The following is a 25703-nucleotide window of genomic DNA, read 5'->3' as shown; positions in this document are numbered from 1 at the left end:
TTGTCAATCATACTCTTAAATGGTGAGCAAATTAAGAAGAATTTGTGGGTGAGTCTCTAAATAACTAACATCACAAAATAACTAAATGATATTTGGCTGCCCAGAATAAACAAAATCTATTATGTGAATATAGAAAATAACAAAAGTAAGGTTGTTTCTTATTTCTAAAATTTCTGAAGTATTCAACAGCCCACTTGCAAACTGGGCAGGCCAAAAATGCATATGAATATATCTTTACCAGGAAAAAATCATTAACCTAAGATGAATCATAACCTAAGATGAATCATTTTAAACTCAGGGTACTAAAGATTTACTTAAGGTTAAAGCAGAAATCAGAGAAAGAAAAATAATTGAACCAGATATTTAATTCAGTTTAGGTCCCCATCATAATTTGCTTTTTTAAAGTAGACTAATTGAAGCTGACTGAAAGTTCAAAAGAAAGAACAGAGTTTCAAAAAATACAAAATAAAACACTAGATGATATAGAAAATTTATTTAAATCAATTAAAAATTTTAAAAAATAGTCTACCTGAATCGTCCTGGGCTTCACGAGTTTCACCATCATCTGTTACCTCTAGTTCTTTCACAAAATTTGAGGGAAACAATCCCAACTTGTTGTTCAGGGTTCCACTCCACCAGCCTTCTTCTACCTGAAAAAGTTCACAATTCAAAAGTAAAAACAACTTCTGTTAAGTGAAAATCATCACCCTATGGGAAAATTAAGCTACAAAAACAAATGGCCACAAAACCAGCACTGTGAAATCAGCACTTTAAAATTTAAAACACAATGAAGAAAATACATTTTAAGTGGATTAAATTTTAGTGGATTATTCATATATGGGATTAATCATATATCAACTGCACTCTGCAACATTTACAATGAGAACTTGTAATCAATCGCAATCTATGAAGCACTTTTCATGAAAATATGAGATAACCATATATCCTGTATTAACAGCCAGAAGTACATAGCTTCTGGAATGCCACAGTTGTAAACACTACTCAGCCTTGATTTGTATATTATTTAAAGTATTTGGAAATGTTTTATTTGAAAAAATTTTGATGATTCTAAGAATGCAACTTCCTGGACAGGCACGGTGGTTGAGGTCTGTAATCCCTGTACTTTGACAGCCCAAGGTAGGCAGACTGCTTGATCAGAAGTTTGAGACCAGCCCAGGCAACGTGGTGAAATCCCATCTCTAAAAAAAAATACGAAAGTAAGCTGGATGTGGTGGTTGGTGCCTGTAGTCCCAGCTACTGGGCAGGCTGAGCCTGATTGTGCCACTGGACTCCAGCCCAGGTGACAGAGGAGAGACTCTGTCTCAAAAAAAGAAAAAAGAAAATAAATATAACTTCCTAAATGGCACAGAAAATTGCTAAACCTATTACTTGAACAGTGATTCTTAGCTTAAATATAATTTCCTACTTTTAAAAACCCAGATGTCAAGCTCCACTAAACACCTTCCTTCAAACAGATACATCCTAATGAATCAAACACTTCAGAAAAACATTTACACTTACTAATAAGATTACTCAATTTCCATGAAATTACTTAATATTTAACAACTTTAAAAATGTATAGCTTCTGATATGGATATTAAGGAGTGCTAACAGGTTAAAAACAATTTTTTAGGCCAGGTGCAATGGCTCATGCCTATAATCCCAACGCTTTGGGAGGCCAAAGATCACCTGAGGTCAGGAGTTTGAGACCAGCCTGGCCAACATGGTAAAACCCCATCTCTACTAAAAAAAAAAAAAAAAAAAAAAAAATATTAGCCAGGTGTGGTGGTGCAGGCCTGTAGTCCCACCTACATGGGAGGCTGAGGCAGGAGAATCACTTGAAACTGGGAAGCAGAGGTTGCAGTGAGCTGAGATGGTGCCACTGCTCTCCACCCTGGGCAATAGAGTGAGACTCCAGCTCAAAAACAAAAAAAGAAAAAGAAAAAGAAAATTTAAAAAAGAGTAAACTATTCACTGTCAAAATGTACTTAGCAGCACTACACATAATATAGCTAGAAAAAGATCTATTTCTTGTTTAAAATATTTTTAATTGTTTTCCATCTCATAAAAGGTAGGCAACTTTTTACTAAGTTATTCATCTAACAGCCACTATGTGTAAGCCATGGTGTTAACTACTAGGGAAAGATTCAAACTTGCATATGAGAAATCCCCATTCTTCAATAAAACATCTAAAGAAAAAAACAATAAGCAGATGGCTACAATACAATGTAAGGGGTACTATAACTAACATATGAACAAAATACTGCTAGGAGCAAATAGAAAGGGCTTGAAAGAATAAAAAAAAATGCTCCCCCCAAAAAGGAAATGACCAAAACAATGTGATATTAAAGGCTGAATAAAAGTAAAACTATAATGACTTAAAAATAAATGATTTATTCATGGAAGGTGTAGCTAAAATACAAAATGGGTGCTAGAATACAAGCTGTTTGAGGGAGAAAAGGAAGGCAGTAGAGCATCAAGTGACCAGAATTTTTATCAGACTTAAGGAAGCACCAAAGAACTGGAAGTGATCCAAACTAGTTGTGATGGAAGACACGTAGACCAAACTAGAATAGATACAACAAAGGGAGAGAAACATCAGCTGTCTATTATCTATACCTGGAATCCCCATTGGCAACAACTGAGGAGATAGGGTTACTTAAAGAATTCTTAGGAGGCAGAGTAGTACAGTGGTAAAAAACTCAAAAATAGACTCCATGACAATCTGCAATTGCAAAAATACAGAACCAGCCCAAATGCCTATCAATCAACAAGTGGATTTAAAAAGAAAATGTGGTGTATATATATATACACATATCATGGAATACTACTCAGCCATCAAAAGGAACAAAATAATGGCATTCACAGCAACATGGATGGAATTGGAGACTATTATTCTAAGTGAAGTAACTGAGGAATGGAAAACCAATCATCGTATGTTCTCATTCATATGTGGGAGCTAAGCTATGAGGATGCAAAGGCATAAGAATGATACATAGGACTTTGGGGCCTCGGGGGGAAAGAATGGGGGTGGCGGGGGATAAAAAACTACACATTGGATACAGTGTGCACTGCTCAGGTGACGGGTGCACCAAAATCTCAGAAATCACCACTAAAGAATGTACTCATCTAATCAAACACCACCTGTTCCCCAAAAACCTATTGAAATAAAAAAATTTAAAAATTAAGAAAAAACAGACTGCAAGGATTGAAATTCAGACTTAGATGGCTGCAAGAAGATCTCTCATCCTACAACTGTGACCTTGACACTCCTCCCACCAAGAAGTGGTGGTCTCTGTTCCCTAACCCTTAAATCTTGGTGGCTTATGACTCACTTGTAACCAACAGATGCTAGTTCGTAAAGGGCAATAAAGCTAACATCACATGTGCTGAAATGCTTGCACTTAAGAGCTGTGAAATGCCATATAAAAAGTCCGATGACCTTGAGATGCCCGTACTGTAAGAAAGTCAACCCAAATGGAAAGGCTAACATAATGGCTCTCCAACTGGCAGTTCCAGTCTTCAAGGTTTCTAGGCACCAGACATGTGAGTGAAAAAAACTTCCTATTATTCCAAAAGACCCCAGCATTGAATCTTTCCAGCTGAGGGCCCCAGACAAGCCATTCGGGCTATACCCCATTTGAATTCTTGACTCACAGGCATAATACAACCGTTGTTCTTTGGCCACCAAGTTTGAGATGGCTTGGTATGCAGCAACAGTAACTAAAACAGCCACCACTTATCTTCCTTGATTGAGTCTCTTCCTATGTACAATGGGGATAAAAATACCTGTCTTCTTAGATAGTTTTTAAAACTTCCAAGGACATAATACATTTGAAATTCCCAGCACAGTGCTTCAAACATAACATAAGCTCAAAAAATGTTAACCACTATTACAGAAACCAAGCGAAAATAAAATAGAACAGCCTTTTGTATAAACACAAAGTTTGTATAAACATAAACACTAGTGATAAATTACATGTGTTTTGACACAAAATCAATCCATGCTATAATACATGATATCAAAATATACACGTTGAAAACATGACCTTCAACTGCAAAATTAAACTTAAATACTCCTTCAAATGATAAAAGCAGAGATGTGAAAAATTATTTAAAATGTTTTTTCATTTTTTTATTTCCATAGGTTATTGGGGGAACGGTGGTGTTAGGTTACATAAGTTATTTAGTGGTGATTTGTGAGATTCTGGTGCATCCATCACCTGAGGAGTATACACTGCACCCAATTTGTAGTCTTTTATGATTCATCCCCTTCCCACCCTCTCCCCCCGAGGCCCCAAAGTCCACTGTGTCACTCTTATGCCTTTGCATCCTCATAGCTTAGCTCCCACTTAAAAGTGAGAACACACGATGTTTGGTTTTCCATTACTCAGTTACTTCACTTAGAATAACAGTCTCCAGCCTCATTCAGGTCGCTGCGAATGCCATGAAACCATTCCTTTTTATGGCTGAGTAGTATTCCAGCATATACATACATACCACAGTTTCTTTGTCCACTCATTGATTGATGGGCATTAAGGCTGGTTCTACATTTTTGCCATTGTGAACTGTGCTGCTATAAACATGTCTGTGCAAGTATCTTTTTCATATAATGACTTCTTTTCCTCTGGGATTGTAGTGGGATTGCTGGATCAAGTGATAGTTCTACTTTTAGCTCTTAAATGAATCTCCACACTGTTTTCCATAGTGGCTGTACTAGTTTACATTCCCACCAGAAATACAGAAGTGTTCCCTGTTCACCACATCCACACCAACATCTATTTTTTTTTGTTTGTTTTAATGGTCATTCTTGCAGGAGTAAGGTGGTATCACATTGTGGTTCTGATTTGCATTTCCCTGATAATTGGTGATGTTGAATATGTCTTCATAAGTTTGTTTGGCCATTGCACATCTTCTTTTGAGAACTGTTTATTCGTGTCTTTAAACCACTTTTTGATGGGATTGTTTTTTTCTTGCTAATTTGTTTGAGTTCATTGTAGATTCTGGATAGTAGTCCTTTTGTCAGATGTATAGATTGTGAAGATTTTCTCCCACTCTGTGGCCTGTTTACTCTGTCGACTATTCCTTTCGCCATACAAAAGCTCTTTAGTTTAATTAGGTTGTAGCTATTTATCTGTTTTCAGTGCATTTGCTTTTGGGTTCTTGGTCATGAAATCCTTGCCAAAGTCAATGTCTAGAACGGTTTTTCCAATGTTATCTTCAAGAATTTTTAGAGTTTCAGGTCTTAGATTTAAGTCCTTGATCCATCTTGAGTTGATTTTTGTATAAGGTGAGAGATGAGGATCCAGTTTCATTCTCCTGCATGTGGCTAGCCAACTATCCCAGCACCATTTGTTGAAAAGGATGTCCTTTCCCCACTTTGTGTTTTTGTTTGCTTTGTCAAAGATCAGTTAGCTGTAAGTATTTGGGTTTATTTCTGGGTTCTCTATTCTGTTCCATTGGCCAATATGCCTGTTTTTATACCAGTACCATGCTGTTTTGCTGACTATGCCCTTATAATTTGAAATCACGTATTGTGAGGTCTCCAGATTTGTTATTTATGCTTAGTCCAGCTTTGGCGATGCAGGCTCATTTTGATTCCATATGAATTTTAGCATTTTTTTTTCTAATTCTGTGAAGAATGATGGTGGTACGTACAGGAATTCTGTTGAATTTGTAGATTGCTTTTAGCAGTATGGTCATTTTCACGATACTGTTTCTACACCCATCCATGACCATGAGATGTGTTTCCATTTGTTTTTGTCATCTATGATTTCTTTCAGTAGGGTTTTGTAGTTTTCCTTGTAGAGGTCTTTTGACTCCTTAGTTAGGTATTCCTAAGCATCTTAATTTTTTTTTTTTGCAGCTATTGTAAAAGGGGTTGAGTTCTTGATTTGATTCTCCACACGACTGTTGTTGGTATATAAAAGAGCTACTGATTTGCATACATTAATTTTGTACCCGGAAACTTTGCTGAATTCTTTTATCAGTTCTAGGAGCTTTCAAAGGAGTCTTTAGGGTTTTCAAGGTAAACAATCATATCATCAGCAATTTGACAGTTTGACTTCCTCTTTATCAAGTTGGATGCCCTTTATTTCTTTCTCTTGTCTAATTGCTCTGGCTAGGACTTCCAGTACTATATGGAAGAGGAGTGGTGAGAGCAGGTATCCTTATCTTATTCCAGTTCACAGAGGGAATGCTTTCAATTTTTCTCCTTTCAATATTATGCTGGCTGTGGATTTGTCATAAACAGCTTTTATTACGCTGAGGTATGTCCCTTGTATGCCAATTTTGCTGAGAGTTTTAATCATAAAGCAATGTTGGATTTTGTCAAATGCTTTTTCTGCATCTATTGAGATGATCATGTGATTTTTGTTTTTTAATTCTGTTTATGTGACATATCGCATTTACTGACTTGTGTATGTTAAACTATCCCTGCATCCCTGATATGAAACCCAGTTGATCATGGTGCATTATCTTTTTGATATGTTGTTGGATTCAGTTAGCTAGTACTTTGTTAAGGATTTTAGCATCTATATTCATCAGGGATATTGGTCTATAGTTTTCTTTTTTTATGTCCTTTCCTGGTCTTGGTATTAGGGTGATACTAGCTTCACAGAATGATTTCGGGAGGGTTCCTTCTCTCTATCTCCTGAAATAGTGTCAACAGGATTGGTACCAATTATTTGAATGTCTGGTAGAATTCTGCTGTGAATCCATCTGGTCCTGGACCTGTTGGTGGTGGTGAATTTTTTAATTACCATTTCAACCTCGCTGCTTGCTATTGTTCTGTTCAGCATGTGTAATTCTTCCTGATTTAATCAAGGATTGTATCTTTACAGGAATTCAGCCATCTCCTCTAGGTTTTCTAGTTTATGCACGGAAAAAAGTTCATAGTAGCCTTGAATGATCTGTTGTATTTCTGTGGTGTCAGCTGTAATATCTCCAGTTTTGTTTCTAACTGAGCTTATTTGGATTTTCTCTCTTCTTTTCTTGGTTAATCTTGCTAATGGTCTCTCAATCTTATTTATCTTTTCAAAGAACCAGTTTTTAATTTATCTTTTTTTTTGTTTGTTTGTTTGTTTCAATTTCACTTAGTTCTGCTCTGATCTTGGTTATTTCCTTTCTTCTGCTGAGTTTGGGTTTGGTTTGTTGTTCTTTCTCTCGTTCGGTGACCTTAGATTGTCTGTCCATGCTCTTTCATAGTCTCTGATGTAGGCATTTAGGGCTATCAACTTTTAACTTTTAAGTTGACTTAAGTTAAAAGTTAGGTTATTAACTATTAATTTTCCTCTTAGCACTGCCTTTGCTGTATCCCAGAGGTCATGAAAGGTGTGCCACTATTGTTGTTCAGTAAGAAGAATTTTTAAACTTCCATCTTGATTTCATTTCTGACCCAATGATGATTCAGGAGTAGGTTATTTAATTTCCATTATTTGCGTGGTTTTGAAGACTCCTTTGATTTCCAGTTTTATTCCACTGTGGTGTGAGAGAGTGCTTGATATAATTTCAATTTTCTTAAATTTACTGAGGCTCATTTTGTGGCCTATGTTGAATAGAATGTATATTCTGTGGTGGTTGAGCAGAATGTTCTGTAAATATCTGTTAACTCCATTTGTTCCAGGGTATAGTTTAAATTCATTGTTTCTTTGTTGACTTTGTCTAGATGACCTGTCTAGTGCTGTCAGTGGAGTACTGAAGTCCCCCACTATTATTGTGTTACTATCTCATTTCTTAGGCCTATTAGTAATTGTCTTATAAATTAAAGAGCTCCAGTGTTAGGTGCACATATATATATATAGAACTGTGATGTTTTCTTGTTGCACAAGGCCTTTTATCATTATGTAATGTCCCTCTTTGTCTTTTTAAACTGCTGTTAATTTAAAGTTTGTTTTGTCTGATATAAGAATAGCTACTCCTGCTGTCCATTTGCATGAAATATCTTTTTCTACATCTTTACCTTAAGTTTATAATTCCTTAAGTGTTAGGTGAGTCTCTCGAAGGCAGCAGAGAGTTGTTGAATTCCCGTCCATTCTGCAGTTATGTATCTTTTACATGGAGCATTTAGGCCATTTACATTCAACATTAGTATTGAGATGTGAGATACCATTCCATTCACTGGGGTATTTGTTGCCTGTATACTTTGGTTTTTTTGCTTTTTGTTTTTGCTTTTTAACTTGTATTTTTGTTTTAATAGGTCCTGTGAGATTTATATTTCAAACAGGTTCTATTTTGATGTGTTTCCAGGATTTGTTTCAAGATTTAGAGCTCCTTTTAGTAGTTCTTGTAGTACTGGCTTGGTAGTGGTAAATTCTCTCGGCATTTGTTTGTCTGAAAAAAGACTGTATGTTTCCTTCATTTATGAAGCTAAGTTTTGCTGGATACAAAATTCTTGGCTGATAATTGTTTTGTTGAGGAGGTTCAAGATAGGACCCCAATCCCTTCTAGCCTGTATGGTTTCCGCTGAGAAATCTGCTGTTAATCTGATAGACTGTCCTTTATACGTTACCTGGTGCTTCTGCCTCACAGCTCTTAAAATTCTTTCCTTCGTCTTAACTTTTAGATAACCTGACGACAATGTACCTAGGCGATAATCTTATTGTGATAAATTTCCCAGGTGTCCTTTGAACTTCCTATATTTGGATGTCTAGGTCTCTGGCAAGGCCGGGGAAGTTTTTCTGATTATTCCCCCAAATATGTTTTTTAAACTTTTAGATATCTCTTCTTCCTCAGGAAGGCCAATTATAACCTGATGATAATGTGCCCAGGCAATAATCTTTTTGTGATAAATTTCCCAAGTGTTCTTTAAGCTTCTTATATTTGGATGTCTAGGTCTGTAGCAAGGCAGGGGAAGTTTTTCTGATTATTCCCCCAAATAGGTTTTTTAAACTTTTAGATTCCTCTTCTTCCTCAAGGAGGCCAATTATTCTTGGGTTTGGTCATTTAACATAATCCCAGACTTCATGGGGGCTTGGTTCATATTTTCTTATTCTTTGTCTTTGTTGGATTGAGTTAACTTGTCTTCAAACTCTGAAGTTCTTTCTTCTGCTTATTCAATTCTATTGCTGAAACTTTCCAGAGCATTTTGCACTTCTGTAAGTGCATCCATTGTTTCCTGAAGTTTTGATTATTTTTTATTTATGGTATCTATTTCACTGAATACTTCTCCCTTCACTTATTCTATCGTTTTTTTTATTTCCTTAAATTGGGCTTCATCTTTCTCTGATGTCTCCCTGATTCACTGAATAACTTACCTTCTGAATTCTTTTTCAGGTAAATCAGGGATTTATTCTTGGTTTGGATCCCTTGCTGGTGAGCTAGTGTGATTTTTGGGGGGTGGTAAAGAACCTTCTTTTGTCTTATTACCAGAGTTGGTTTTCTGATTCCTTCTCATTTGGGAAGGCTCTGTCAGAGGGAAGTGTAGGACTCAAGGCTGTTTAGATTCTTTTTGTCCCATGGGGTGCTCCTTTATGTAGTACTCTTCCTCTTTTCCCAGGGATGTGGCTTCCTGAGAGCCGAACTGTAGTGATTATCTCTCTTCTGCCACGCAGCTAGTCTACCAGGCTCTGGTCTGGTACTGGGGGTTGTCTGCACAGCGTCCCGTGACGTGAACCATCTGTGGGTCTCTTAGCTGTGGATACCAGCACCTGCTCTGGTGGAAGTGGCAGTTGGGGTTGGAGGTGGGAGTGGGGGCAGGTTGAAATGAACTCTGTGAAGCTCCTTAGCTCTGGTTGTTTAATGCACTATTTTTGTGCTGGTTGGCCTCCTGCTGGGAGGTGGCACTCTCAAGAGAGCATTAGCTATGTAGTATGGGGAGGAACAGGTGGTGGGCAGGGTCTGGAAATCCCAAAAGTATATGCCCTTTGTCTTCAGTTACTAGGGTGGGTAGGGAAGGACCATTAGGTGAGGGCAGGGCTAGGCATGTCTCATCTCAGACTCTCCTTGGGCGGATCTTGCTGTGACTGAGTATTTGGGGTGCCTCCCGGGTCCTACAGGAGCAGCTGCCTTCCTTCAGAGGGTCTGTGGGTTCTCTCCGCTTTCCTAACGTATTCCTGCAGTCAATCTAGAGCAAAAGTTCACGACGTGAGCCTCCACATGCTGCTCTGTCTGGCCCAGTGGGAGCTGCAATCTAGTCCTGCCTCCTGTCCACCATGATCTCTTCAGTTTTTAAAATACTTTAAAATCCCTTTCTAAGATACCAAAACGTAGCAAAGTATTTTTATTAATATTTGAATGTGATAATTCAAACCAGGCAGAGCTTTTAAAAAGATTTTGCTTTGTATTCCTTTATTACACAAAAGGCAAAATTCCTTCTATTTCACTGCTTTGTGCCTATGGTAAATTCAGAATCAAAGAAAAGTCTTGTTTATGTTCTTAACTACTTAGATTACATTAATGTTTAGCTTTAAAGGGGTATTTTTATTCCTAAAGGCAGGAAATACAAATACATACATAAATACAGCACTGATGAGTAAAGAAACTCTTATATTTTAAAATTTAATTTTTTTAAAAAAGTGACAACAGTTCTCACAAAAGACTAATATTCTTACAATTAATTTTTCTAAAATCCACAGCATCAATTACCATTGCTGTTTTATCTGTAACACATTTTTTCCTTACCTCTTCATTAATATCAATAATATCTCCCACTTTCAGCTCCAGTTCGTCCTCATTTTGTGGAATGTACTCAAAAAGAACTTTACACTGACGCTTCTTGGTCTCTAAAGAAAGTAACATAATAAGAAATTAGATTAAGAAAGATCATTTTTGAAAACAGTATATTTACATGCCATGTTTATAGTCATAGGACATTCTAAACAGCTAATCACAATCAGACCTGGTTAGCTTTTTACCCCAAGCCCCACACTACAAATATTAAGGCTTCAGGCAATAAAATCTGCTTATACATCTTATCCCACCATTTGCACAAAAGCAAAATATCCAAATACCCATTACCATTTTTGAGACTAAAAAAAACAGACTATAAAAGACACTTGGTACAACAAATTCATCAGACAGATTCTCTAGGTTAGTGATTTTCAGACTACTTCCTAATCAAGTCTGGGAATACTACTTAAAATTAGTACTTATACGACTGTAGAAAGAAGCAGTAATATGTACAAATCTCAAATTTATTTTATCTTCTTTAATAACTATTTTCAGACAGCTAAAAATGAAACTCACTTATGTGAAGATAATTTTACTTTCGCTTTTCAAACAAGCTTCATTTATTCAGAAATGATCATTTATAACCATTCGGACTTGTGTTCTCAACCTTTCTCAAGCTCTACGAACTGAGAACTCAGACTCACTCCCATCTTCAAAAATGAATCACTAAGCAGCTATGGGTGGATTACCAGGAATAGTTGACTACTTCTTGATATTCCAAGTGTGTTTCTTAGACCAGCAGCAACAGTATAACCCGGGAGCTTGTGAGATATGTACTATCTCAAGCTCCACCCCACATCTACTTAACAGGGACTGAGTAAAAAGTTCCCTCAAGATTCATATATTGAAACCCTAACACCCAATGAGTTTGGCAATAGTGCCTTTGTGGAAGTGGTAAATAGGGTTAAATGAGGTCCTAAGGGTTAACACCCTAATGAGATAGGACTAGTATCCTTACAAAACAGGAAGAGACATCAGCCCACCATTGCCTTCCCCAGCCCTCCAATACAAAGGAAAGACCAAGCAAGAAAACAAGGAGACAGTGGTCCTCTGCAAGCCAGAAGAGGGGCATCACCAGAAACCAACCCTGACAGCACCTTGATCTTGGACTTCTAATCGTCCAAAACTGTGAGAAGATAAATCTGTTAAAGCTACTAAGTCTGTGGTATTTTGTTATGGTAGCCCTAGCAGACTGAATTTTGAATCAGAGCATGCACATTAACAAGATCCCTCGGTGATTCTCAATCTTGTATCCAATAATTTAGTCACTCTGATCTTTGATTTCTTGAAAATGGAATACCCTATTCCAATCTTGTACCCAAAATTCAGTCACCCTGATCTTTAATTTCTTGAAAATGGAATACCCTATTCCATCTCACACTTCAATGTACTGGTTTTTTTGTCAAGGAACTTTACTTTCACCCACGAAGCCCACATTCAACTCATCTTCATTTCTCAGCTTAGAAGGCACTCCCAAATAGCTTTCTTTTTCTTTTTCTTTTTTTTGAGACAGAGTCTCGCTCTGTTGCCCAGGCTGGAGTGCAGTGGCACAATCTTGACTCACTGCAACCTCTGCCTCCCGGGTTCAAGCGATTCTCCTGCGTCAGCCTCCTGAGTAGTTGGGATTACAGGAGAGCGGCACCACGCCTGGCTAATTTTTGTATTTTTAGTAGAGGCGGGGTTTCACCATGCTGATCAGGCTGGTCTCAAACTCCTGACCTCAGGTGATCCATCCACCTCGGCCACCCAAAGTGCTAGGATTACAGGTGTGAGCCACTGCGCCCAGCCACAAATAGCTTTCTAAATTAAATACTTTTCCTTTGTGCTACTCTAGCACCCTGTACTTACCCCCATTTGCTTCTGCAACCTACCCAGCACCTAGCATAGTGCCTGGCTTATTCTAGATATCTGATACGATCTATTTGTGCTGCTATAACAAAATACCTGAGACTAGGTAATGAAGATAATACAAATTTACTTCTCACTGTTCTGGAGTCTGAGAAATCCAAGATCAAAGTGCCAGCAGACTTTATATCTGGTGAGAGCCCTCTACATATGTCATCACATGTCAGAAGGGCAAAAAAAGAACTAAGCTAGTTCCCTCCTGCCCTTTCATAAGGCACTAACCCATTCATGACAGCACAGTCCTCATGACTTAATCATTTCTCAAAAAGATCCACCTATTAATATCACAATGGAAATTAAATTTCAACATGAATTTTGGAAAGAACCATAATTCAATCCACAAGAGTATCTGCTACGTATTTTTGAATGAATTAATAAACAAATATCTAGGTCTAACTATATGGCATCATTGTCAACCAATATTATCACAAGAGTGTCTACATTCCATCAATAGCCTATCAACAACAATCCTAACAAGATTTTTCTTAATAATTTAAATGCACACTTAAAGAACACAACTTGAGAAGAAAACACACACACTAAAAAAAAATTAGTGATAAAACTTGAATACATAATGAGAGTAAAATATTTAACACAAACCACAAATATTTCAAAAATGAGAAAGGACAGGTTTGAACTAGAGCAGATATGGAAGGCTTCAGAGAAGAAATGATAACAGAGTTATACAATGAAATATGAGTAAGATACAAGAAGGTGGGACAGATGTGGCAGGTATTTTAGAGCAAGGAAAACAGTTTTACTAACGAAGTAGGATTTGGTGATACAACAATTCTAAGGAGAGAGGACAACAAAGGAGAATCCTAAGAAGTAATCTGGACAGGCAGAATTTCACTGCATCAAATCATGATCTCCAAATAAACTCTTTGTAAAGAAAGATGTCATGCTACAATAGAAATATCAGCTGTACTGGAAGTCAGAAGAGATGTTCTGGTACAGTTGTCATAATCTAGTTATTTCACTGAAATTCTCTAGGAATCAATTTCCTGGGCCATAAAATTACATCACGGAACTAGAAAACCACTACAGCTCCAACATTCTGCTCCAACATTCTGTGGACCTATGACATTGTTTATCAAGACAAAAAGTAATCTAACTTCACCCCCAAAACAACAAAACAAGCACATTACATGCAACCAATAGCATGGAGAGGTACAAAACAGACATAACCATCAAGTAGATAAAATAATTGAGTCTCCAAATAAGAAAGTTACATCTGTGTAAGTTTTTTTCCCCTTCCTAAAGCAATTAATTGTATCTGACTTTTTACTGTAGTTTTTATAATAAAAGAAGCCAAAGAAAGTAAACAGACTGTGCGTGGAGGCTCACGTCTGTAATCCCAGCACCTTGGGAGGCCGAGGCAGGCAAATCACAAGGTCAGGAGATCAAGATCATCCTGGCTAACACAGTGAAACCCCGTCTCTACGGAAAATACAAAAAATTAGCCGGGCATGGTGGTGGGTGCCTGTAGTTCCAGCTACTCAGGAGGCTGAGGCAGGAGAACAGACATGAACCTGGGAGGCGGAGCTTGCAGTGAGCTGAGATCGTGACACTGCACTCCAGCCTGGGCAACAGAGCAAGACTACGCCTCAAAAAAAAAAAAGGAAAAAAGAAAGTAAACAATGACCATAATTTTTTAACTAACCTAGAGTTCAGAGTAAAATTTTTCACATTTCACCTTTCACCAGACCTCAAGGTAAAATTTTAAGTAATTTAAATAGTTTTATGCATGCTACAGGAAAACTTCTCATCTCTTAAAATACAGAATCCCTAAATACCTTTGCAAGTTGTTCCAGTGACCTTGAGAAAATGTGTTCATTAATGTGTTACTGGCAGTTAGCACTTCATAGACAAGAGGCAAACAATCCATACTATTGAAAAGAAATGTCTATTTTGCTCAAGGTGCTCTTACAAGAATAAAATCCTTTCTATCGTTCTGATAATTTCAGACCTTTTTTAAAATGTGGTTTCTTTTTCATGAATGTTAATATCTCTTAAAATTGTACTTAAGGTGAAATGGACTACTCATTAGCCCCCACTCAGGGAGGTCAATGAAGTTTGAGCAGCCTAGCTATATTTTACCCAAGAACTTTATTTCTTTCTCTCACACTAAGCATAATTTTTCCCAAGTAGTTTGTATTAATAGAATCATTTGCAAAAAAAAAAGATTCATTTAATTAAAGGAAGGAGTCACATTAGATAAAAGCATCTAAATAGCAATTATTACCACAAACTATGAGTCATTTATTTTAAAAAGAAAAAAATAATTCCACATTATTTCATATTTAAGTAGGGTTCACTCATAAATTGAGGTGACTGCCTACATTGAATCCATCCATTAATTTAACTGCCAGCACAATTAAGGGGGACTTTGAGATTTTTCACATTTTGAACTGTACAAAGTCAATAAACATTAATTTCTATAATGTATCAGAACCCATGTTAAGCACAAAAAAGAAGAGGTGTCAATGAAGTTAAGTCCATTTTTTAAAAAAACTGTTAACTAGTATTTTTTTTTTTTTGGACACAGGGCCTCACTCTGTCACCCAGGCAGTAGTATGAACTCTGCTCACTGCAACCTCTGCCTCCCAGGCTCAAGTGATCCTTCCACCTCAGCCTCTCAAGTAGCTGGGACCACAGGTACTCGTCACCATGCTGGGCTAATTTTTGTATTTTGTGTGTGTGTGTGTGTAGAGATGGGGTTTGCCATGTTGCCCAGGCTGGTCCTAAACTCCTGGGCTCAAGCGATCCACCCACCTCAGCCTCCCAAAGTGCTGGGATTACAGGTGTGAGCCACCACACCCAGCTATTAGCATTTTCTTATCACAAGTAACCTTTAATACTTTTCAGTTCTACAAAAAAATTGTACAAAAATTGTCTTTTAAAAATCATTATGTAAGTAAAGTTACTAACAAGGGAGAGAATAAAGAAGGTACAGCAAAGGCAGGGACATATTGCATTTCTTTCATGTACCAGCACTATTCTAAATTCTTCACATCTCCCACACAACAAAGCATTAACACTCACTATCTCATTTACCAATGAGAAAAACAGGAAATAAAAAGTTAAATAATCCATCAAAGACCACATAGCTAAAATGAGGCAAAACTAAAATTATATCCACTTCTGGAATATTATGCCCGCTTCGAAGCCTTAAATCTTTCCACTATAGTATGCTGTCGCCATTACAGATTACATAGTACTTTGACATAGCTCATATAGTCTAGTCACACTGGATTTTTACTCCCCCAAAATACCACATACTTGCTTATTTCTGTGGGTCTGCCAAAGGCTGCATTTCTTCCTTGAATGCTATTCTCCCCATCTCCATGTGCTTGTATGTCCTACCTAAAGAAGAGCTTCAATACACTTTGCTTGACAACCCCAGTACAAAATTACCTTTTCATCTAAATTATCACTGCACATGTCTCTCACACAGTTCTGAATATATAGTATAAAACACTAGAATAACTGTAAACACTTATCAAGTACTTATAATTACTTAACATGTTAATGCCTCTTACATCTTATGAGAAAATTATGACTATCTCTATTTTATAGTAAATTGATGTTCACCCCTGCTAGACTGTGAATTCTGAATCATCATCCATACTCAGCTTTATGTGGCAGATTTAACTGTTTCTCATGATCATGCTACCCACAGATATAAAGGCATTTGACACACGCGAGTTCAAAAATTTCAGAAAACTTCACATGTTTAGTATTTTTAAAAAACAAAACCAAACTGTGTGAAATTTGAGACTCAGTAAAGTTACTGCTCTTGTTTTTTTTCTAATAAAACAGAAAATCTTTAATTTCTAAACGTGGGTCATCAAGAATAGTTAGGTATTTCATGTCTGAAAAATAGATGTAACTATTTAGATCAAACAAAGCTCTTAAATTATGAAACCATTTATCACTGAAGACTGTTTTTAATGTTTCCATTAAATGCTAAAACAAGAGTATACCTCAATAAAAAGTGGGAGGTTGAATGCTAAAACTTCAGAAATAACAGCAAAAGGATTTCTGACCCAATTTTTGGTTCCAGCTGGCTCTGGGAAAAATATCTTCAGGTTCTATTAAGGCCCTAAAATGTATTTAACTAGTGAATTTTTAAAATCAATTTCTTTCTCCACCAGGCACAGTGGCTTACACCTGCAATCCCAGCACCATGGGAGGCCGAGGCAGATGGATCAACTGAGGTCAGGAGTTCGAGACCAGCCTGACCAACGTGGTAAAACCCCACATCTACCAAAAATACAAAAAGTAGCTGGGTGTGGTGGCACACGCCTATAATCCCAGCTACTTGGGAGGCTGAGGCAGGAGAATCACTTGAACCTGGAGGGCAGAGGGTACAGTGAGCCGAGATCATGGCACTGCACTCCATCCTGGGAGAGAAGACCGAAACTCTGTCTCAAAAAATAAATAAATAAAAATCAATTTATTTCTTCAATAAGCATATAATCAAATGTTAAAAGAAACACTGATTCAGTCATTTTACATGAATGATGAATGAATACATCATTTTCATGTAATGAAATACTCATTACATGAATACATGAATGATGTATAAATACATCATTATATGTATCAATCAGCCATTCATACGGTTGAATCTTTTTAAAAAATTTTCTCACCCAGAGCAGTGGCTCGGGCCTGTAATCCCAGCATTTTGGGCGGCTAAGGCGGGCAGATCCCTTGAGGCCAGGAGTTTGAGACCAGCCTGGCCAAGATGGTGAAACCCCATCTCTACTAAAAATAGAAAAAATTAGCCGGGTATGGAGGCGTGTTCCTGTAATTCCAGCTACTGGGGAGGCTGAGGTTACAGTGAGCTGAGACTGTGCCAATGAACTCCAACCTGAGATTCTGTATCAAAAAAAAAAAAAAAATTCTCATCCTTAGCAATAAAAAAATCGTAATGCTTAGGCCATTAAGTGAAAGGCTCAAACTGTTCAAGATACTGCCTACTTTGCTGAGATGTTCTACTTAAGACACTCAAAATTTTAGAAAATCTTCATTATCACTATCATGGAGAAATACACAATGTGATCAGAGGTGAAGTATTATGTCTGTAGCATACTTTCAACTGATTCCATTAAAAAAGTATATGTATATAAAGATAAAGCCAATGTGACAAAATGTTAACAGCATATGCAGGTGAAGGGTATATACTATGTTCACTGCACAATTATTCCTTCAACTTTTCTAGATATTTTAAAATTTTCTAAATAAAATAGAAAGTTAGAACAGCCTACCTGTTCAAGAAGGTAGGGTGTTCTAACCCCGAGATGATCTACTCATTTGAGTGAGTCTTTTTCCCCTTATCAGTCAGAATATTTCAATGTCAAAGAGTGACCATGAACCAGCATGCTCATTTTTTCAAAAAGTATGCTGCAAAGACGTATAGTCAGTGGACATAATTTGACAGTTTTCAGAATGTTACTATTTTCTTCAGCACTCATTCAAAATAAGAAAGCATACGATTTGCTACCCAAATGTTTTATGGGAGTGAAGTAATGTGTAGACTGGCATTCTTTCAACGAACTTTTCATGTGCAACATCATCCCTTGCAGTACAAACACTAGTGATCTATTAGTATCAATCTCAATGTATCTTTTAATTCAAAATAAGTAACTAAATGAAAAATCACTTCTGCTGTAGCATGAGTTTCCACTACTAAGGAAATACAATTAGCAAACACTATGTATTCCCTCACTTGTGCCAAGAGATTTCATCTGGTATGGATTTCCTCCGAATGTAAAGTGAAACATCTACCAACATTCCACACTGACTGTTAATATTCTGATGCTGAAACACGTCAATTTATTTACTCTCTAAACACAATATTTTACCATTATCTTTGTGGCTGATTTTACAAGGGTATCAGAAGTAATGTGACTTGCAACCTGTTTTTGCTCTGAGAAATGTACATTTGTTCTCTTCTCTGACTTTAGCAACGTAATCAACTTTTTCCTGTAAAGCACTATTCTATGTTTGCTCTAAAAAAAATTAATACTTCCTTGTTTTACTAAATGAGCTACCATGTTTAGTAATGGATCATAGCAAAAGTTTTCACAGCTTCATTACTACCCCAAAAAAGCCAATATACTAGAGACTAGAGAAGAATAGCTCACTAGTCCAATCCAGTTTTTGGATACTCAACATCATTACACTTATTTGAACCTCTCCTTTGTAGTTGCTTAGATAAAATTCAACACATACACAGATTCACTTTGTCTTGGCACACAGGGATTTAAACTGAACATATATACTGCAGTCTTTATACTATCAACCTTACATTAACACAATGGTTTGGGGTTTTTTAAATTAACATTAATAGTACTGGTGAGTTGTATCTGCTACTACGTAACAATACAATGAGTCACTTTTAAATAAGTGATCTATTTTGGAAATCAGAGATATGATCCAAACAGTAACAAAAAATAATATCAAGTTTAATAAACATAAAATAATACATAAATGACAGGAAAACAGAAAAGCAAAAACAACCTGCATCTTGCTTTAAATGTTAGCTGAGACCAAATGACCAATTTAGTCCTTGCAGCACATGTACTTTAAAAACAAGTTATGGAAGATCCTTAGGAAAAAAAGGCCTAAGCTTCCTGGCACCAACTACATAATGATTTTTCCTTCTTACAAGAGAAAATAATTTACATCCAGTGTTCTTATGAAAGGCAGAATTTACTGTATCCTTTCCTATTAGAAGATAAAGTAAAAAAATATTCAGAACCTTCAACCTCTTTGTCTAACCTCTACTCAAGAAAAACCGTATCCCTTTATAGCTCCCTCGAGTGAAAGAAAGTTGTAAATGGATTTTACTATGGACAGAGGTCATGAAAAAACCTCCTGTGGGTTTTACTCTAAAAATTCTCCCTGAGCACAGAAATTCTATATACAGGTTCAGTTGTATGATATAAAACTGTTATTTGTCCCCCAATCCCCAAGCAGTTTCAGAATTCAGCATCATCAGAACTGCTGAAACCATCCACCTTGAGGCAACAATGCTAGAAAGCAATATATGTAATACGTAAATATCCTCTGGACATTGTATTTCCTTGAGAAACAAAGAACAAATAGAACCCCTGAATTGGTCTAAGTGTCATAAAATCTGTTTCATTTTTATGACAACCTCTTTTCATTTTATGAAAATAATCAAAGGATGATGTAATCCAAAAGTAGAGGTTTCCCCAAACTTGACAGATGACAGCATATGAAAATAATAGATTGAGACATAAGAGAACTCTATAAAAATTAATAATAGCCTTACAATCATAATTTGGGAAATGTATGTAAACAAAATTTCTTTATTGTAGAATATTTTGTACACGGGGATTTATACACCATAATTTCAAAGACATTAAAGTAAATGTGATTAAATACTCATTAACTATTAACCCATTTATGCCAGAGGTTGCAATTTAATTTTTGCAATCAGATCTTAGCAATGACCTCGAACAGCAGGATAGTAATAACTCCTACATTCTTAGCATGCCAATAATGGAACAACAGGTATAGATGGGTTAAATCAAATTGACCATAGTAATAGGTATGCAATGGTGGCTCACATCTGCAATCCCAGAACTTTGGGAAGCCAATGGGGGGCAAATCACTTGAGCCCAGGAGTTCAAGAACAGCTTAGGCAACATGACAAAACCCCATCTCTACAAAGAAAAATACAAAAATTAGCAGACATGGTGGTACGCACCTGTAGTCACAGCTACTCAGTAGACTGAGGTGGGAAAACTGCATAAGCCTGGGAGGTCAAGGGTGCAGTGAGCTGTGACTGCACCACTACAGCCTGGACAACGGAGTGACACCCTAGCTATCTCGAAAAAAAAAAAAAAATTCAATCTCTGAAGGCTCTTCTGGTTTTACTGTGTTAAAACATTTGCTATGTGCTCCCATAACACTGTGATTCTTTGTACATGTTTAATATTCTACACTTTTTTAAATAACAGTTTCTTTTGTTTTTTGGAGCAGAGACTACAGTGCAATGGCAGATCTCGGCTCACCTCCAGAGTTCCAGCGATTCTCCTGCTTCAGCCTCCCAAGTAGCTGGGATTACAGGCAAGTGCCTCCATGCCCAGCTAATTTGTATTTTCAGTAGAGACTGAGTTTTACTATGTTGGTCAGGCTGGTCTCAAACTCCTGACTCAGGTAATCCACCAACCTAGGCCTCCCAAAGTGCTGGGATTACAGGCTTGAGCCACTGTACCCGGCCTTAAATAACAGATTCTTTTCCAAGAACGTAAGCTCTCTGAGAACAGCAATATTACCTTTTTTTTTTTCTTAACCACCTTCTCACCAACACCAAATAAAACTCAAGAGTTTAAATGATCTTTCTGAGGTCATAAGACAGACTCAAACACTTATCTGATTTCAAATGTAATGTTCTCCTTCTTTGCCAAGTTGTTCCCCTAACATATTTACACAGTACCAAATTCTTACAAGGTAATCTGCAAGGCCAATCACCCTGGAAATGATTATGTTCAGATGTTTAACAACTGAAGAAGAGGCACATCAAAATGCTGTATCTATGCTAAGAATCAGCAGATATTTCAGAATCCCACTAAATAAATGGTATTAAAATACAGTTAAGGTAAAATGTCTGAAAGATAAATAAGAAAAGAGAGCCTCATGCTTTAATTTATGATACTGATTTGTTATTGATTGCATATGACTAAAAATTAATATTGACTACACAGAGCAATAACTAGTAACATAAGAATTTGCAGGAAGTTACTACAGTCGTCTACAAAAGACTGAACTAATTTTTCTTAATTTAGAAACAGTTATAAAATATCCTTCTATTTTGAACTAATTATGCAGGAAAGGAATTATTTACATACTCTTCTTAACGTTTTTGGTTTGTGGATGTGGCTGAATTCCTCCAGCTGGAAGTCCATAGGTGCTTATTCGTTGTACAAGACTTGCTACATTCCCATGCCTTTCCCGTTTGATGGGCAAACTGTCATCCTTGAATTCCGTCTCTCTTTTAATTTCCTACAAAAGGGGAAATAAAGAGGCAACTTAAGCTATTTTTTTATATTAAATCCTCAAATGTAAAATACCAAAAAATAGCTACAGTAATTACTATATAAATCACAATATCAATAGTTTTCAACTTTTGCTCTACTCAAACATATCTGAAGAATAAAACACATTTTGGTAACAGTGACTCATGAGTTTAGGTTTTATTAGAACTGGAGATGAAGATAAAGGAAAGACAGGCTCAAACCCAACCCCTACCACTCACCCCAACTACAAAGAAACACTGAGATACAAAGACAAACAATAATTCAGTCAGGGGTAAACAAACTTTCTATAAAGTGCCAGATAGTAAAGATTTTACAATTTGCAGACAATACACTTTCTGTTGCAACCATCAACACTGTTATGTGTGGTATAAATGCAGTCATATATTTAAATGAATGAATATAACTATGTTTCAATAAAACTTTATAGGCACTAAAATTTTAATTTCAAATAATTTTATATGTCATAATATATTAACCTTTTGATTTTTTCTAACCATTTATAAAATTCTTAGCATTCTTAGCTCATGGGTCTTACAAAAACAGGTGGTATTCAGATTTGTCCTGTGGACTGGTAGTTTGATAGCCCCTGATCTAAGTCATGGCTATAAAATAAGACATGTGAACCATTATGGAAAAGTATAAAATATTACTGAAAGACAAGAAGACAAAAACAAAGTTATGCCATGTTCAGTAACTGAAAACTCAGTATTAGAAAGATATCAGTTCTCCCTTAAAATTGATGTAATATATCAATGCAATTCAAGTATATAAAAAAGTTGGATTGTTTCTAAAACTATACAGAACAAAAGGCTAAGAACAGTGAAAATACTTCAAGGAAAAGAAAGCAGAGGGAGTTTTTGTTAACGAAAATACAAAGGAAAACTATAACGATACAATTCAACAATGTGATATTGGTATAAAGACAGATATACTGATAAATGAAACAAAATAGGAAATCCATAAACAGACAAACTTGATTTAAAACAGAAAAAAGGAAAGATGGAATCTTAAGATACACTGTGCATGAAAAACATTCCATATTTAATAGGGAATGAAGCTGGATATCTACCTCACACAATTCATATTAAAAGTAACAATTTTAACTTGATATAGCAAGTATTATATATGTGTGTGTATATATGTGTGTGTGTGTGTGTGTGTTGTGTGTGTGTGTGTGTGTGTGTGTGTGTATACATATACTTTTTTGTTTGTTTTTCGGACAAGGTCTCCCTCTGTTACCTAGGTTGAAGTGCATGGCTCACTGCAGCCTCAACCTCCTGGGCTCAAGCAATCCTCCCACCTTGCCTCCCAAAGTACTGGGATTATGGTAGTGAGCGCCTCAGTAGCCAAGCAAGTATATTTTTCTTAACCTTTACAATAGAATACTTCTATTTCAAGTTTATAAATTCTTATGATTACAAAAGTATTACAAACTGTTTTAAAAGTATCTTGTGAAAAGGATTCTTTTTCTTTTTTTTTTTTTTTTTTGAGACGGAGTCTCACAGTCTCACTGTGTTGCCCAGGATGGAGTGCACTGGCATGATCTCTGGTCACTGCAACCTCCGCCTCCCAGGTTCAAGCAATTCTCCCACCTCAGCCTCCCAAGTAGCTGGGACTACAGGCATGCGCCACCATACCTGGCTAATTTTTGTATTTTTAGTAGAGATGGATTTTCACCATGTTGGCCAGGCTGGTCACAAACTCCTGACCTCAGGGGATCCGCCCACCTCGACCTCCCAAAGTGCTGGGATTACAAGCATGAGCCACCATGCCCGGCCAAAAAGGGTTCTTATAAAACATACTTCAAATACTTGAGAACTGATAATTTGTTAGTTTTTTAATACAATGCTAAATAATTATTATATACTATAATTATTAATAGCTATATTTTTTTAAAAATCAATGTGGAACAGGAAAGAAGAGTACTAGTAACTTATCAATTTCCAAAATTTGAGAGTTGTGCTGTTGCGGGAAAGTGAGGACCAGAGAGACCAGTATGGAGAACAGGAGGATTGTTTATTTAAGGTACGCACCGGCTCAGTGGATTCATATCCAAAAAGCTGAGTTGGTACATACCTTAAATAAACAATCTTCCTGTTTCCCTCATATCATCTCTCCAGTTCTCAGTTTTCCGCAACAGTGCAATGCCCAAAAGGTGTACACATTTCATTAGTAATAATTCTGATAAAGAATAAAGTGGTTTTTCTTTCAGTTTCTGCGTATTATTTTTTAAATGGCTAAATTGTTAAAATATAAACATTTATTAAGTTACTTGAATTCAACAGTAAGAACAACTCTTAGGTCTTCTTTTGGTGTAGACGCATCATGAAATAAGGACTGAGATAATAATGGTGTTGTGTAAACCAAGAAAGTTTCGGAATTTCTGGCACAGCAACTGAAAATTAGAATTCTTAAAGAAATTTTTTAGTCTTAAAAGCTGATTATCTTAGTATGATATCAAAAAACACATTTTTTTTTTTTTTTGGTAGAGATAGCATCTTGGTATGTTGTCCAGGCTGGTCTTCAACTCCTGGGCTCAAGCAATCCTCTCTTCTTGGCCTCCCAGAGTGCTGGTACTAGTTTTGCCCAGCCAAAACCCACAAATTTTAAAATAACATTCAGTTATATGTTAAAAAGGTAAAAAAGCTATTACCTTGTAAATAAGTTCTGGTGATATATATCCACAAGTATCAACCTAAATAAGACACTGAATGAATACTATTCCTTAATGAAATTCCTGGTTCAATAGACACCAAATTTGTATTTGTACTACCTGAAATAGTATCGCCTTTCCGCTCTTTAGCATTTCCATAAACACTTATTGAGCACCTGCTAGTACCAGGTAGCAGCTAGGCATACAAATGTTAACCAGAGAGACTATCTTTTGTTCTCATAGTACTGTACACTTTACAAAAGAATACAGAAAATAACCAGGCAGTTAAAATTCAGTGTAGTAAATACCCAAAACCTGAAAACAATCCAAAGATCCATCAACAAGTAAATGAATAAACAATGGAATACTACTCAGCAATAAAAATGAAGAAGTTATTGATACATAAAAACATCCATGAATTTCTAATTCTGATTGAAAGAAGCCAGACACAAAATATACATGGTACATTAAAAATTTTAGAAAATACAAACTAATGTATAGATTAAAAAGCAAATGAATGGTTTTGTTGGGGTGGGATCACAGAAAGAGAGATGGACAGTAAAGCAGCACAAGGGTTCTTGATAAACACACAGAGCCTCTGCAACTTCATTGTGCCAGTGGTTTCATGGTTGTAAACAACTGTTTAAAAACTTACTGAATTTTACATTTTAAATGGATGCCATTTATTGCGCATAAATTATACTTTAATAAAGGTCACTTAAAACAAATTTTCATGATAAATGCTATAAATACAAAACACCAGATGCCTAACACAGGAAGTGTAGCTAATATAAACTCAGTGGTGGTAAGGCAAATAGGGATGACTTCTCGGAGAAAGTAACATCTCTACTGAGACAGAAAGAATAAACGAGAATTAGCAAGGTATAGAGGAGGCAATAGGAAGTGTCCGAACAGCAAAGAATAGCGTAGGAGCAGGCCAGAAGGCAATGGAAAGCACAGAGCTTCTGAGGAATGAAGACAACACTAAATTTGGCTGGAGCATAGAAGGAAGGGAAAGATGATGAGGGTGGTAAAATTCAAGAACAGAAAGGCGAGCAGACGGTTGATATAAAGCTCTCTGAAACACAGTAAATTCCCGCTTAAGGTCTTTGACAACCTCTTGGACACTGTGACTTTAAGCAAAACAATGTACAAGGAAACTGATTTTACCATAGGCTAGTTGACATAAAGAAGAGTTAAATTCCTGTGGCACACCTCTGGGTCACAAAAACATCACCAAACCTACAAATAAAGATCAAACCACTTCTAATATGAACAATGAAATAAATGTGAGCTACACATACATTTAGTAAAATTAATAAAAACAAGTAAGATAACTATTTATGCACCTATTCCAGTTCAGGGTTTCGGGTGGCCAGAGCCTATCCCAACCAGTTCAG

At 36.4% G+C, this 25703-nt stretch overlaps 1 protein-coding gene across 2 annotated transcripts in view; it reads right to left on the bottom strand.

Moving 5' to 3' along the window:
• The window catches only part of CD2AP (CD2 associated protein), a 156626-nt gene that overhangs the window by 75852 nt on the left and 55071 nt on the right, over nt 1-25703 (bottom strand). For both annotated transcript variants that reach the window (XM_033217393.1, XM_033217395.1), the window contains exons 3-5: nt 21462-21615; nt 10621-10721; nt 530-650 (exon numbers count right to left, since the gene is read on the bottom strand). In XM_033217393.1, the coding sequence (XP_033073284.1) occupies nt 530-650; nt 10621-10721; nt 21462-21615 (376 nt within the window). The remainder of the gene's footprint in view (nt 1-529; nt 651-10620; nt 10722-21461; nt 21616-25703) is intronic.

This window comes from Trachypithecus francoisi, unplaced genomic scaffold, assembly GCF_009764315.1.
Source record: "Trachypithecus francoisi isolate TF-2019V2 unplaced genomic scaffold, Tfra_2.0 Lachesis_group10, whole genome shotgun sequence".
Taxonomy (NCBI): Eukaryota; Metazoa; Chordata; class Mammalia; order Primates; family Cercopithecidae; genus Trachypithecus; species Trachypithecus francoisi.
This window is presented reverse-complemented; position numbering and strand designations above follow the sequence as displayed.